General features: G+C 46.1%; 1 protein-coding gene across 1 annotated transcript; it reads right to left on the bottom strand.

Annotated features, from left to right (window-relative positions):
• Positions 1-630: 630 nt before the first annotated feature.
• On the bottom strand, positions 631-1805 carry LOC100067335 (transmembrane epididymal protein 1A-like). The gene has a single exon (XM_001497417.6). It carries the CDS (start codon positions 1670-1672, stop codon positions 782-784), a length of 891 nt encoding a protein of 296 aa, XP_001497467.4. The 5' UTR covers positions 1673-1805; the 3' UTR covers positions 631-781.
• Between the last annotated feature and the right edge of the window lie 13887 nt (positions 1806-15692).

Below are 15692 nucleotides of genomic sequence, written 5' to 3'. Positions count from 1 at the left end.
CTGATGGACGTGTATCGTAGACTTGACTGAAGGAGTTGGAACACTGAAGTTGTTTGACCTCACAGCCGAAAACAGACAGCTGATAATTATATTTGTCATCCTCGCTTCTTCCAAACACCTTTGGGAATTCCTCCCTTACCTCTTTTTTCCCCAGACTTGAGCCCTTGCTGAAGTGATGGCCACCCTTTTCCCCTCCTCCCTTACTCCCTCGGAAGGCAGAAGGAGCCTCACTCAGTTTGGATTGAAAAACAGCAACAACAAAAACAGAAGCTCTTCATCCCGCTGTACTTAGTGTGAATAAAAACAGAGAGAAGTCAAGACAACAGGAGCCCTCACTGTGATGCAAAAACAGACCCTCTCACGTTCACACACATTGAAACACTTCAGCTGCAGGCACACACATGCACACACAGAGCCGGCCCCGCCGCAGACAGATAGAACCCTCCTTGAGACCCCAGTGACTCTCCGTCTCCCTCTGTTTCCTCCTCTTGGATCCCAAAAGCTTCAGAGAAAAGCACTACATCTCATTCTCACTCCCTGTAGGTCCATGGCCAGGAACCAGACAGACTGAATAGGGAGACCGGGAAGAGACAGACCTGGAGAGAGGCGAGCAATAAATAGAAGGAATCCTAGGAGCTGGAGGGTTTATTTAGGAACAAGGAAGAGGACTCCTGTGATGGAAAGCCACATTGCAGATCCAGGACATTTCTCTGCTGTGTACACGGTGGGCGTCCTCAAAACTCTCATTACAAAGGGCATAGCACAAAGACAGATACCAAACCTAAATGCTCCCGTCCTGCAGCTCGGTGCCTGATCTGAGCTTCTCCAGCTCTTCGCTGCTGGAGCCCATGGGGCATGGCTGGTATTTGGCACCTGGGGCCTCTCTCCAGGAGGACCAGTGATGGTGCCAGAGGCTGCAGAGGCCATAGACAGTGGCCACCGTGGCGGCTCCGAAGCCCAGATGCCAGCAGAAGAAGATGGTGAGGAAGGCGAGGTCTGTGGGGTTGTCTCCTTTCCAGGGCTGCCCGGAGGGAGGAACGTACATTACCACACAGAGCTGCAGCAGCCAGTTGCCGAGCACCTGCCACATCCAGGCCTTGAGCACCCAGAGTGGAGGCTGGTCAGGGGCCCAGACCTCGATGGTGAGCACCAGGCCGAGCAGGATGACAGGCACTATCAACAGGAGGTGCACGCGGATCTCTAGGGTGCCCTTGTTCTCAACGTGGGATGCCATCAGCAGCGCCAGCACATAGAAGGCCAGGGCCTCGGCTGCTCGCTCCAGCTTGATATTCTGCCGCGCCCAACACCACTGGCTCAAGATGTCCACCACACCACTGACTAGGAAGAACCCGTACATGGTGGCATGTTGCCAGCTGTCCTTGAATAAGAATGGTCGCTGAGGGTCCTCCCAGTCTACCATCATCAGTCGGTTTTCTCCTGGTGGGTAGAAAAACTGGGCCATGATGCCGATCACAGAGATGACTGCCTTCATGACCCCTTCCACAGGTACCGACGGCCACGACCTGTGTCCTCGCTTCTCCCTTGGGGGTAGAGGGGGTTTGAGGAACCTCTGTCCCCGTAGCAGGGCCAAGGACATCAGCACTGAGTAGTAGAGTGAGAAGATGAGGAAGAACATCCCTGGCAGCAGGTGTCCCTCAAGGGTACCCATCATCTTGGTGTGGGTGTCGAGGCCAACAGGGTGACAGCTGGCAGATAAGCAGCAACCTCACAGGGCTCTCCTCACAAGTGAGAGTGGCTGCTTCTGAGCCGTGGAGAGATGTTCTTGATCCAGCCCCACCCCTAACTCACACACGTGGAAACACGTACCACCTGCCCTGCTGGAAATGTGAGTCACTCCCTGGGTGGGATCTCCTTCAGGGATGCGCCTCCGCACCTCGCTCTATTCCTTACTTGGGTCTGCTAGGCCCAGAATTTCAGCCTCTGCATCTCACCACAGGCATTCGTTTCCCCTTTCTCTCACCCACCCCTCCATCGCCACCCCTCTACAAAGAGAGGGGAGGGAAAGAGTGAGGGTGCTCCAGCAAAGAGGTGTGATGACTACTCTTTTGTAGCAACTGTCTCTCGGTGGTAGGCACACTGCACAGTTTTTCTCATTTAAATCCACAAAATTTGTTAAACAAATTTTTCAGCTGACATTGAGACTCAGAGGGGTGAGGGGACATGCACAAGGTGACACACCTACCAGCGAGCACAGCAGAGCCACGATGTGGATCCAGGTATACACATCTGTTCACAAAACCCAGAGTTGGTACACAGCAAAGTGACTGATCTCAGCTCCAACACTTTTTTTTAAAGCTAACTGGATCTCTTGGAGCTCCTTTTTTTAAATATGGGCCCTGAGCTAACATCTGTTGCCAATCTTTTTTTTTTCCTACTTCTCCCCAAAGCCCCCAGTACATAGCTGTATATTCTAGTTGTAGGTCCTCGTGGTTGTGGCATGTGGGACGCCGCCTCAGCATGCCTTGGTGAGCAGAGCCATGTCCACGGCCAGGATTCGAACTGGTGAAACCCTGGGCCACTGAAGTGGAGCTCACGAACTCAACCACTTGACCACAGGCCAGCCCCAGCTCCAACACTTGCAAGTCACATGACTTTGGGCAAGTCACTTTGTCTTCTTCAGCCTCAGTTTCCTGATCTGTAGAATGGGAATAGTAATTACTTCATAGGTTTGTTGTGAGAATTAAATAGAATAATGTATGTAGAGTGTCTGATATGTAGTAAATAGTTGATAAGTGGTGGTGATTATTAGTTATTTTACTATTGTTATTACCAACGTTCCTTGCTAAATACCTGTGATGCTCAAGTGGTTCAAGTATTTCTATGAATGATACCAAAAGAGGAATCATAAAGAAAATAAAGTGAAAAACTTCCTTACATTTAAAAATTTTTAAAGCTTTTTATTAATAGAAATTAAACATTGCAATTAATAATTTATTTATATATTAAAATTCCTGTTACAAAACAAATTTTGAAAGAAAAACAAACTGTAAAATTTTAAGCAACAAAATGTTAGTCTCTTTACAATGTAAAAAAGTCTTACAAATCAAAACATTAAAAATGAAGATCTCAGTAGGAAAAATGGGCGAAGGACATAAAGTGGTTATTTCTCCAAGAAAAACTATAAATTCTTAATAAACCTATGAAATTCAAGATAATAAACTCAATGGTCAGTAAATGAGTAATAATGTAATCAACACGATACCAGCTATGGACTGAAAGTTTGTCTCCCGCCTCAGATTCACATGTTGACACTTTAAACCCCAGTGTGACGGCATTTGGAGGGTGGGTCTTTGGGAGAAGATTAGGTTTAGATGAGGTCATGAGTGTGGGACCCCCATGATGGGATTAGTGCCCTTCCACAAAGAGGAGGAACAAGAAAGACCGCTCAGAAGAATGTATTGTGTTGTTGTTGGGGAGAGTGTTCATACATGTTTGTTTGACCTGGATGGTTTATTGAGTTGCTCGAGTCCTCTATTTCCTTATTTCTCTTCTGTCTGGTGGTTCTTTCCATGTGCATTACCGAGGAAAGGCCATGTGAGCACAACGCGAGTAGGTGGCCATCTGCAAACGAGGAAGAGGGCTCTGCTCAGAACCCCACCACGTTGGCACCCTCATCTCAGACTTCCAGTCTATAAAATTGGGAGAAACGAACATTTCTTGTTTAGCCACCCAGGCCATGATATTTTGTTAGAGCAGACTGAGCTGACTAAGAGGGAATTTTGGGACTGTGAGGTGGCGTGCTGCTGCAACAAATATCTAAAAATGTGGAAGTGGCATTGGAGCTTGGTAATGAGTAAAGGCTGGGAGAGTTTTGAGGTGAATGCTGGAAAAAGACAAGATTGCCGTGAAGGGACAGTTAAAGGTGATTCAGGTGAGGGCTTAGAAAGAAAAGAGGAGCACTATAGAGAAAGCTTCCATCTTCTTAGAGAATACGTAAATAATCATGAACAGAATGTTGGTAGAAATGTGGACTATAAAGGCCATTCTGGTGAGGCCTCAATGGGAATAAGGAACATATTCTTAGACAATGTAGGAAAGCTGATCCTTTTCATAAAGCGGCAAAGACCTTGGCTGAATTGTGTTCCTGTTTAGTGTTTTGTGGAAGGTAGAACTTGTGAGAGATGAAACTGCATGTTTAGCTGAGGAGATTTCTAAGCAATGTATTGAAGGGGAGGCTTGGTGAGTCGTGACTACTTATGGCGAAATACGAAAAGGGAGAAATGAATTGAAGAAACAATTGTTAAGCAAAAAAGAACCAGAACTTAAAGATTTGCAAAATTCTCCGGCTGTCCATATTGCAAAAAATGGGCAAGCTTGTTCTGAAGAGAACACTAAGGGTATGGCCTAACACCCATTTGCTAAGGAGATTAGTATGGGTGTGAACCAAAGACCTAATCAGCCACCCCATCAGAAACACCTGCACTTGGAACTGAAGGGGACAGGGCTGAGACCAAATGAAGGAAGGCCATTGAACTTAGATCCTATAGGACTGGATCATAGAGCTATTTGGCTGTGAACCTGTGCTATTTTTCAAGACAGGGGAATAATGATCCTAAAGGCAATTCAGGTATCATCAGGGCTGCCTCCTTCATTTCAAAAGGGGGAGGCGGCATTGCCTGGGTTTCAACAGGCCAGACAGTAACCACCTGGAGCCTTGGGGGTGGGGCCACCCACATGCATGAGGCAGCGACCTACCCAGAAGAATCACAGGGTTTGGATTGCCATCCCAGTGCGACCTGAAGGCAGGACTGCCACCCCAACAGGTCCAGAGGGGCAGAGCATTGACCCTAAGAGAATTATTCTCCAGCCCTAAGATCAAGTGATATTTGCCTTGCTAGGTTTTGGACTTGCTTGGGCTTGGGACTATCCCCCCTTACTTCCAATTTCTCCTTTTGGAATGGGGATGTCTATCCTATGCCTGTCCCATGACTGTATTTTGAAGCACATGCTTTTCTGGTTTCACAGGTTCACAGTTGGAGAGGAGTTTTGCCTCAGGATGAATTCTACCTGCAGTCTCACCCATACCTGATTTAGGTCCTATTTAGATGAGACTTTAGACTTTAGGATTGATGCTGGAATGAATTGAGATTTTGGGGGCTCTTGGGATGGAGTGAATATATTTTGCATATAGTCATGATTTTTAGGGGGGGTACAGGGACAGTGTGTTATAGACTGAATGTTTGGGTCCTCCCACACCAAATTCATATGTTGACGTCCTAACCCCCAATGAGATAGTTGCTGGAGGTGGGACCTTTGGGAGGTAATTAGGTTTAGATGAGGTCATAGGATGGGGCCCCCGTGTTGGGACTTGTGTCCTTATAAGAAGACGAAGAGGGACCAGAACTCTTTCTCTCTGCCATGTGAGGACTCAGCAAGAGGGGGTCATTTGAAAGCCAGGAAGTGGTTCTTCACCAGGAACTGAATTGGCTGGCACCTTGATTTTGGACTTCCCAGCCTCGAGAACTGGAGAAATAAATATCTACGATTTAAACTACTCAGTATGTGGTATTTTTTATGGCAGCCCAAGCTGACTGATACGTTGGCCCATTGGTTGTTTAAGAGTGTGCTGTTTAATTTCCACAAATTTGTGAATTTTCCAGTTTTCCTTCTATTATTGATTTCTAACTTCATCCCACTGAGGTTGGAGAAGACTCTTTATATGATATCTGTCTTTTAAAATTTATTGAGAACTGATTTGTGGCCTCACATGCGGTCTATCCTAGAGAATGTCCCACGTGCACTTGAGAAGAATGTGTATTCTGTTGTTGTTGGGTAGAGTGTCCATATATGTTTGTCAGATCTGGTTGGTTTACTGTGTTGTTCAAGTCCTCTATTTCCTTACTCATCTCTCTCGTCATTCTATCCATTACTAAGAGTGGCGTATTGAAGTCTCCAACTATTCTTGTAGAACTATCTGTTTCTCCCTTCAATTCTGTCCATTTTTGCTTCTTATATTTTGAGAGTTTGTTATTAGGTGGGTAGACGTTCATAATTATATATTCTTCTTGTATTGAACCGTTTACTGATATATAATATTCTTCTTTGTCTCTTGTAAACTTTTTCGATTTAAAGTCTATTTTGTTTGATATTGCTAGAGCCACTCTGCTTCTCTTTTAGTTAGTATTTGCATGGAATATCTCTTTCCATCTTTTCTCTTTCAATCTATTTGTGTCTTTGGATCCAAAGTGAGTTGCTTGTACATAGCATATGGTTGGTTGGATTATGTTTTTCATCCATCGGCCAATCTCTGGTTTTTTGATTGGGGAGTTTAATCTGTTAACATTTAAAGTAATTACTGATAAGAAGGAACTGTCTTTTTGCTGTTTGCTGCATGCCTTATAGCTTTTTTGGTTCCCCATTCCCAGCATTACTGTCTTCTTTTGCATTTAGTTGATTTTTTGGTAGTGAAAGGTTTTAATTCCCTTCTCATTTCCTTTTGCATATATTCTATAGCTATTTTCTCTATGGTTACTATGGGGATCACACTCAGCATCACCGAGTTATAATAATCTAATTTGAATTTACACCAGCTTAACTTCAATAACATACGAAACTCTGCTGCTATACAGTTCTGTCTCCATTCTCTTTCAATTATTGATGTCACAAAATTACATCTTTATGCATTGCGTGCCTAAAATCATAGACTACTAATTGTTTTCAATGCCTTAGTCTCTTAACTTGTGTAGGAAACAAAATGTGGAGTTACAAACCAAAGTTACAGTAATACTTGCTTTTGGACTAATAATTCTTTTTAAAAAAATGTATTAGTCACTTAAATCAAGTAGAAAACAAAAAGTGAAGTTATAAACCAAAGTTACAATATTACTAGCTTTTAGAATTGCCCATGTGTTTACCTTACTGAGATCTTTATTTCTTCATATGGCTGCAAGTTGCTGTCTAGTGACATTTCATTTCAACCTGCAACTCCCTTCAGCATTTCTTGCAGGGCAGGTCTAGTAGTAATTAACTCCCTCAACTTTTGTTTATCTGGGAGTGTCTTAGATTCTCCCTCACTTTTGAAGGACAGTTTTGCCATATGTAGGATTCTTGGTTGACAGTTGTTTTCTTTCAGCCCTTTAAATATATCAGCCCATTGTCTTCTAGCAAACACCTTTCTTATTTGGGTAAGGTTTTGGTTACTTTGATTCTGAGCTACTTCTGGTTGGAAGCTTCTGGTGGAAGCAGGTTTATCTTTGCCTAGTGGATCCAGTGGTGGTAAATTACATGGAGGGTGTGTCAAGACCAAACAGGAGAATCACAGTAAAGTCTCCAAAATTTTGGAGCAAAATCATGATCATGTTGGCAAATGACCATCCTCCTTTTAAGAAACTGCTCTTGGCTTGCTATTGGGCCCTTCTGGAAACTGAACACTTTCTACATTGGGCACCAAGTAACCTCATTATCTGGATGTTTTCTGGTTCTAAACTCAGGCATATATTACAGCACTCTATTGTCAAATAGATAAGTTACAATGAGGCTAGTTTAAATGTCCTGAAAGCACAAATAAGTGGCATAAATTTGTTGCTTAGGTTGCCAGCACGCTTCCTCCTCCCTCTTCTCCCTCAGCCAACACCTATGGCCATGTATAGAGTTCTATATGAGCAGCTGATGAAGGGGAAACATTCAAGTTGGTTTCAGATAGTTCTCTCAGGAATGCACTACGGTCCCACTCCAGGAAGGTCCTGAGGAATGGCACAGAAGGGAAACACTTCCAGGGGGCAGAAATTTGAACAGAGTGTTTGTAATTTTTTATGTTCTACTTTTTCTCGAAAGGCTCAAGGACCACTAAATCATGGGTAGTGATTAAAATCTGGCCACATGATCAGTGACCCAGAAGAATTAAGGTTAGAGAATTTATGACAAAAAGGTTTGGGGAAGAGTTCATGTCTAGAACTCTCAGAACGGGCCCAGAATATTTGTGTCTCATGTGAATGCTCAGCAAAACGTTCCCATGGTGGAGGTTTTCAGTAACCAGGGACCAGGACAGCCCACTGTGCGGTTGTCAGTCTGCTCTACGCCGCTCCACTCCAGTGCATGCTCAGTGGGCTCATGAACAGTGCGGCCATCGTAGCTGGGGTGGAGCCTATCTGTGGCCTTCACAACACCGACTTCCCCTCACAGAGGATGCTGTATTTCCTCCACTCCTCAATGCCACACAGGAAAAGTAGTGAAGAATGATAAACGATAAGCTAAAAATATGTTAAGCCTACTGGAATAGTGAGTGGCTATCTAAAATACTTTTTCCCCTCCTAACAACACTAGACCCTGAGGGTTCAGAAATTTTAGTAGCAAAGGGAAGAATATGCCCACCAAAGGACATGATGATGATGTCATTGAACTGGAAGCTGAGGCATTCACATTGATATTTCAGGATCCTCAAGGCACAAGGCAAACAGGCCAAAAAGGGGGATATGATACTGGTTGTGGCAAGTGGTTCTCATTAACACAGGGACATGGAATTGCTGCCACACAAGGAGATGGAGGAAGAAGTGGTGCAGATGAAACACAGGTGCTTCACCAGGTTGCTTTCTTAGGCTATGTGTCCAGTGGTCGTTGAAGGAAGACACTTCCACAATCCCATGTAGGCAGGACCACCAAAGGCTCTTGATTCGTTTATTCATTCAACAATAAATACTACTAATGCCAGACACTGTTCTAGGGCCTGAGGGTACAACAGTGAAGAAGAGAGACAGGAAACAAATAAATATACGAGTAAACAGGAAAAATGGTAGAGAATGGTAAATGGTAAGCCCTCCCTCCCCTCAAAAATTAAGGCACTAGTGAGTGATTCCTTCAAATTGAGCCATCAAAGAAGACTTCTAAGAAAGTAACATTTAAACCAAGATCACACTGGCATCTGGCTCCAGCCATGCAATAGCTGACTGAACGTTTGGGTCACTCTATCACCTAAAGACCAGAGGTGGAGAGGAACGAAGGCAAAGACCCTGGTCAACCATCTCCCCACTGACGATATTTGCTACCTCCAGTCTTTCCAGGAACGTCCTTCTCTTCCTGACCAGGATCAGAGTTTGTTTTTCACCATCAAGAAACTTGATGGGGGTACTCCAGGTCGTAAGGCCATGAGTAATTTGTCTTTCCTTATCTATTTTTTTCTGCATTTTACAATAAGCATTATTTTTGTAATCAGAAACTCTCTGAAAACTTGAAATCAATGATACAAAGTTTTAATGCGTGGAGGAAAAGCTTGGATATGAAAACATCGAAATGTGGCAATTTTTGGATGTTAGCTTTATGGAAAATATTAACTTGTGCCTCTATTTTCTTATATTTCTCAATTGTTCTATGAGGTTCTATTAATTTAATTTTATGATAAAATTATTAACATGAAAAACTTTGTAAGAGCTCTCAGTCATCAAAATATTTCTTTACATGTATATTTATGTGTACAATTATTTATAAAGACACAAAGGTAATATTGAAAATTTTTAAAGACACCACAAAGCACAGACAAGTAAAAAGAGTAATATGCCAATGCAGAACGAACACGTGTTAACATTTTGTCATGTTTGTTTCCAGGGTTCAAATAAATAAATAAAACAAACAAACAAACATTCAAGTCTTTCCAATCTCCTTCCCTCACCTCCCTCCCTGCATAATGGGAACCAACATCACGAGTTTCTTGTGGATCTTTGCTGTCATCCTGTCATTTTCTATACGTTTGCACCTCTCTTTCTCTGCCTTTTTCTGTCTCCCTCTGTCTCTGTCTTCTCTAGTCTTTCTGATTGGGTACTATGTATTTGTATTTCTAGTTCTGGAGAAACAAGCAACAGAAGGAGCTCTTCCTTAAACAAGGCATTGGTAATGCTTCAATTAGAACCCATGTAAGTGAAGTTCCTTTGTAATGAAGTCAGTGCAGTTAAAGAAAAAAAGAGGGACTCAAGAATCATGCAAAAATATCGTTGATAGGAACCATGTGTCAGAGTGGCCCCATTCCAGTAAACTGGCGAGTACAAAGATGTGTTGGTCCTAAATTCCTCTACTCCCAACTCCTGTTTTGTCCACAGGGTAGCTAAAGGTAAACAGGACTAACCTTTATCACACTGCCCCCTAAAAGTGACCATGAGTCCCTGGTGTGTCTGTCTCTCCCCATTTCCCAAGCGGGCAGTTACTCATCATCTCCTACTCTCTGAGTCCTCCTTTAAAAGGAGGCAGTGTCTGATAATCACCACTTATTTTTGTTGACCAATAGATTAATCTTCAGCAGAAGGGTTTCGGTCACTGGGATATCTCAATCAGTCATTTTAAGCCCCTCATCTCCAGCTGGAGAAGGAAAATCCTTAGCTTTCCCATGACTAAATGGATTTTAGGCATCAGCTAGCAGGTGCCGAGAAGTGTTTGTTATAGAGTCTAGGGGTTTCTGAAAGTAAATCTGATTTAGACCCTCTAACCCAGTGGTTTTCAAGGCTGCCCATCAGAATCACCCAGGAGCTTTTAAAATGTTTGGGTCCCACCCCCAGACTTTCTGATTGAATTGGTCTGGGATTGGACTTGGACTTCCATGTTTTTGAAATCTCCCCTGCAGACACAAAAGGACAAATACTGTATGATTCCACTTGTCTGGGGTATCTCGAGCAGCAAATTCATAGAGAGAGGAAACAGAACGGTGGTTGCCAGGAGCTTGGGGCAGAGGGGAGTGGGGAGTTATTGCTTTAATGGATACAGAGTCTCTGTTAGGGAAGATGAAAGAGTTCTGGAGAGGGACAGGGGCCATGGTTACACCACAGTGTGAATGTACTTAATGCCACTGAACTGTATACCTGTAAAGGGTGAAAAAGGTAGATTTTGTGTTATGTGTACTTTACCACTATAAAAACAAGTGAAAGTTAAGCTCTCCCCTGGTGATTGTAATTTGCAGGCAGGCTGAGAACCACGGTAGGCGATCTGGGGTTGCCGTGGAAGGTGGATCTTGCTCTCCTGCTTGAGTTGGGAGCCAAGCTCCCAGTGCCCTTGGAGGCTCAGCTCCCGGCTGTTCCACTTTCAACCGTTACTGCTACTGGGGGCAAAGAAGTTTCACTCTTCCTTTAAGATTTGGTCTGCTCCCTCCCAAGACTGGTCCTAGAAACCGTCTCTGTGCTTCCTAGAGCCCCTCTCTGTGCCTCCTGGAGCACTAATGCATCCAGTAGCAAATTTCTGTGTACGCAGCTGAATGGCAACCTCTCCCAGCAGGGGTTTTTATTCTCTGTTCCCTTCTGATATCTGTGGCTGGAGCCTCCTCCCTCCCCTCTCTTTTTCCAGACATAAACATGCTTGGTTTGATCCAGCCCTGTAATCTGACCCATGCAGGTATGAATCACCCAGGAATAACCAGCCAGTTAATGCCAAATAGGGATGACCCTGCATCAGTGACAAGGTCTTTGTCTCTTCTCTAACGAAATGTCATGCTTATCTAGCTTGTAACCCAGATGATAGGGATAGACACCTTATCTTTTGAAATGTTTATGAAGTTCACTCGGTGCCTGTCTCACACTCTGGAGGAAGGCCAACGCTCTGTCCAAGTTTCCTGAAGATTCCAGATCTGGGATTTTCCTTTCGTCTGACTCTGAGCGTCTAGATCTGCTCTAAGCACGTTCGGCAGCAGCACCCTTTGCTCTGTTTTCCCACAGACCCAGAGGGGAGCCTCAGGTCCTTTTCATTGATTCCCACCTCTACCCCTTGGAAAACAGAACAAAAACCCTTACGAAAGGCACTTATCTGTGCACCAGGCTTTATTACAGATGTGAGGACGATGACGGGTATTGTATCACCCCAAAGCAAAACTCCCAGTATTGGGTATTAGAGACTTCTGTTCTTCAATGTCCTTCAGTAATGTCATATGATTCTATCCATACAAAGTCCCAAACTGGCAAAACTAGCCTCAGGCGTTAGAAGTCAGGTTGGCATGAGAGGAGTGGCTAGGAGGAATCATGAGGGGCTTCTGGGATTCTGGTCCAATTCCGTATCTTGCTTAGATGCTGGTTACACAGGGGATTTGGGGACAAGCGATTGAGTGGTACACTTGTGATTTGTGCACTTGTCTGTAATTATGTTATGCTTCAATAAAAAATTTACATTAATAACCAGAGGCACTCACAACTAGAATATACAACTAGGTACTGGGGGGCTTTGGGGAGAAGATGAAGAAGAAGAAAAAAGAAAAAGAAGATTGCCAACAGATGTGAGCTTAGGTGCCAAACTTTAACAAAAAAAATTTACATTAAAAAATAAAGAACACAGAAGAAGTTCGTCAGCAGCCTCATGTCCAGGCTTGTTGCTCAGTCTCTCTCTCTCACTATCCAGACTCTTTCCCCACATCAGTATCGAGAATTCTCCACCCACCCAGCATCTGCATCCTCAAAGTCAGTCTTGGGTTTTGACTCGTTAACAGAGTTTTCAGAAAGGACCGAGAGAAATGCAGACACACAGGCATGTTGTCAATGAGGACCCTGTGCAGAGACGGCCCCTCACACACCCTTCTTCCTGAACAGCCTCGTCACGGTCGCACCAGTGAGAACCGGACAGACTCATCCAGGTGCCCACTCCCCACTGGCCCACCCTGGTTCCCTCTACTCCTCTGTATCAGCCCATCCTCTGGAACCCCTAAACCTGTCAGAAGAAAGACCGACCCTGCAGAGAAGCCAGGAAACCACCTCTGCCCAGTGAGACAGACAGTCTCACAGACAGACCCTGACACCATCCCAGGAACTAAACATCCCCTGGAAAACAGGAACATAGTCCACAGGATAGACAGGAACTCAAACCGTGGCTCTCAGGACACTTCAGTCTGCCCACCTGTGGGCATCGTCAAAGGACACCTCTGAACCTCACGCCACCATCCTGCAGCTTGACCTCTGTCCTGAGCTTCTCGAGCTCCACCTCTGGGGCCCACCTAGTATGGTGCGACCTGGTTCCTGCCCTTCAATAGGAGAAGCAGCGATGGTGCCAGAGGCTGCAGATGGTGCCAGCACAGTTACCCCTAAGGCCAGGCACGCACTGTAGGTGATGAGGAAGCTCAGGGCCTCTAGTGAGACAGTGAGGGGACATCAGTGTACAGCTGCAGCCGTCAGGTAGCTCATCACTGACTGCCCATGCCTTGAACAGCTGCATCAGTTTCGAAGTGCTCCCCATGTGGCTGTGCTAGCCATGCCTGGTTCTTTACGGCCACCACAGGCTCAGCAAGAATGCCAAACCCAGAGACCTCCTGCCCTGGCGTGTGGAGCAGGCCAGCTCCTAGGCTCTTCCCAGTTCGCCGTCACCATCTGCTTCATCCTCGGGGACAGAAGAACGTAGTAAGGGTGATATTAACGAGGCAACTGCTTCCCCTCCTCTTCCTCAGGTAACTGCTGCCACCACCTCTGCCCTCATGTCCCTGGGTAGGACAGGGTCTCAGCAGGGCAGGAACACCAGCCCTGAGAACAACCCAGGAATCTTCACAGAGAACAGCTGTCCCTTCTACACCACCAGGAGACAGTGGCCAACAGTCAGTGAACAGGTGAACAGGCGGGCTCACCTCTCAGGGAGCTGCTCCCAGCGGGCAGGAGGAGGCACCTCAATGATACTGCTTGCTGCCCGTTCTTTCACTGACGCCTCTGTTCTGCACAGGCGTTAAGCCAAGACGTGAGAATGGTAGACAACATGACAATTATGTTTGTTATTGTGACCATTGTGCCAGCGCACCAGCTTTCACCAGCCTGGGACTACAAGTCCAGTCTGATTAACATGAGCATCCACATTTTAATGGCTCTTAGCCCCCAACATCTGCCATGCCACCGAGGGTCTTAGGATCTTGCAGTTTCTCTTCTGCGCTGAGCCTATGGACTCGCACCTGCCCAGCATTAGCTCTGGTTACTGCTCTGTCAGCGGGCTGCTGCTCAGGGGCAGACACGGCCCATGCTGCTTGCTGGGTACCGATTCTGCAGCAGCCGCGCTCGGCAGTCTCCCAGGGAAGCTGCAGCCAGCTGGGCTGTAGCCTGCCTGCCCTGTCCTGGCCTGTGATGCTGCCATCACCGTGGGGAGTCCACTCTTGCTGCCTGCCGAGCTGTCTCTGGGGCTGCAGCTCCACAGGCAATTGCCTCGACAGCTAGGCGGGGCCCTGGTCTTGCTGGTTTAGATGTCTGGCTGTTCTCCCCAGGAAGTGAGGCTCTTGTCAAGTGAGACCAATACAGCTTTTTCCACTGGAGACGGGGGCCCACAGGAAGATTCTGTGAGCTCTGCAGGGCCCTACCATCCTATGAGACCACTCACCTATGTCCTCCTCCCAGACTATTGTCTTCTCAAAGTATATACCTGTGGCCCTGGTAGGCTGGGTTGGCATCAGGTTGAGGACCAGCCTCCCAGTTTTTCCAAAACCACTATGTCACTTGGACCCTCAGGGTTTGAAGATGAGTGGCGTTTGTAGCACGAGATACCTTCCTCCTTTGTAGCAAACATTCTCTTTGGTGCCATATTGTTCCTTCTCCCCATGGCTCTTGTCAGGGACCCCCGGGGTCTCAGCTCTCCCTGAACTCTGTCTATTAACAAAGTTCAAGCTCTTGTTTTTCCAGACCTCCCTCAGGCCCACACAGTTCCGGGGACACAGATGGGTACAGGAGAGGAGGAGCTTAGTGGACATGCTTATTCTGTCTGGCTGCTCAGCACTGGGCCCCCTTCCTCTGTTGAAGGAATTCCTACCTAACGGGCAGGTGGGAAGCAGAGCTCAGCTCTCCACAAGGAGCTGGAAACGCCAGGTGGCCCTTAGTGGCTTCCCCTGACGTGGGCACAGGCCCTATACACCTTCCCTGTCTGTGTATTTTCTCTGAGCCCTGCCAAGGATTCCTTCAATAAACTCCCTTTCTGCTTAAGCCACCAGAGGTGGGTTTTGCGGTTTGCAGCTAAGAACCCTGCCTGACGTGAGGGGCTCATCTCTCCATCACGCCAGCTCCACCCTCTTAGGTAAAGATATGTTTAGTCGTCTCTCTTCCCTTCCCCTCCCTTCTGCCTCCTTTTATTATGAACGGACTCTTTTCTTCCGCTGTTCTTTTCCCCTTGAACTCATCTCGGACTTGACCCAACGTGGCTGCCTCAGACCCCAGGGTCCCTCCCTGGACTCCGTTAGCTCAGTGGCCTTTCTGAACCTCATCAGGGCTGGGACCAGCCCCTGCTGCGTTTTGACCATGCAGGCCGGCACAGCGGCCATGGCACTGCTACCCAGGCCTTTCTCTGAGGATGCTACAGCTCTCCCAAAGTCCCCCAGCTTGGTCTTTGTGCGCCTGTGGAAGTGAGAGACCTGGGGGGCTTGGGAAGGAGTTTGCACGGGAAGCAGAGCTTGGGGTCTTTCCCCTTGGTTGACCTGCCTGCCTATGGGAACTTAACATGACAAAGGTGGCACCGCAAATCTAAGGGGAAAGGATGGATTATTTAGTAGATGATGTTGAGAAAACAGACTCACTCGATGGAGGTACATAAAAATGGATCTCCACCTAACACTACATCCAAAGGTGGACTCTAGACGGAATTCTGAGCTAATGTGAAAGATAAAACTCTACAGCTAGTAGAAGACAGTGGAGGAGAATATTTACATCCTAGGGACAGGAAAGAACTTCTTCAACTTTCAAAAGCTCAAATCATATGCCAAAACGATTCATTTATTTAATGAATTTGATTACATAAATGGAGGATTTCTGTTCTATGAAGGA

This window comes from Equus caballus, chromosome 19 (genome assembly GCF_041296265.1).
Source record: "Equus caballus isolate H_3958 breed thoroughbred chromosome 19, TB-T2T, whole genome shotgun sequence".
NCBI lineage: Eukaryota > Metazoa > Chordata > Mammalia > Perissodactyla > Equidae > Equus > Equus caballus.
Note: the sequence above shows the minus strand (reverse complement) of the source record. Positions and strands in the feature narration are given on the sequence as shown.

Excerpts from the sequence above, each read along its gene's own strand:
- LOC100067335 (XM_001497417.6), bottom strand. The coding sequence starts at position 1,672 with ATGATGGGTACCCTTGAGGGACACCTGCTGCCAGGGATGTTCTTCCTC.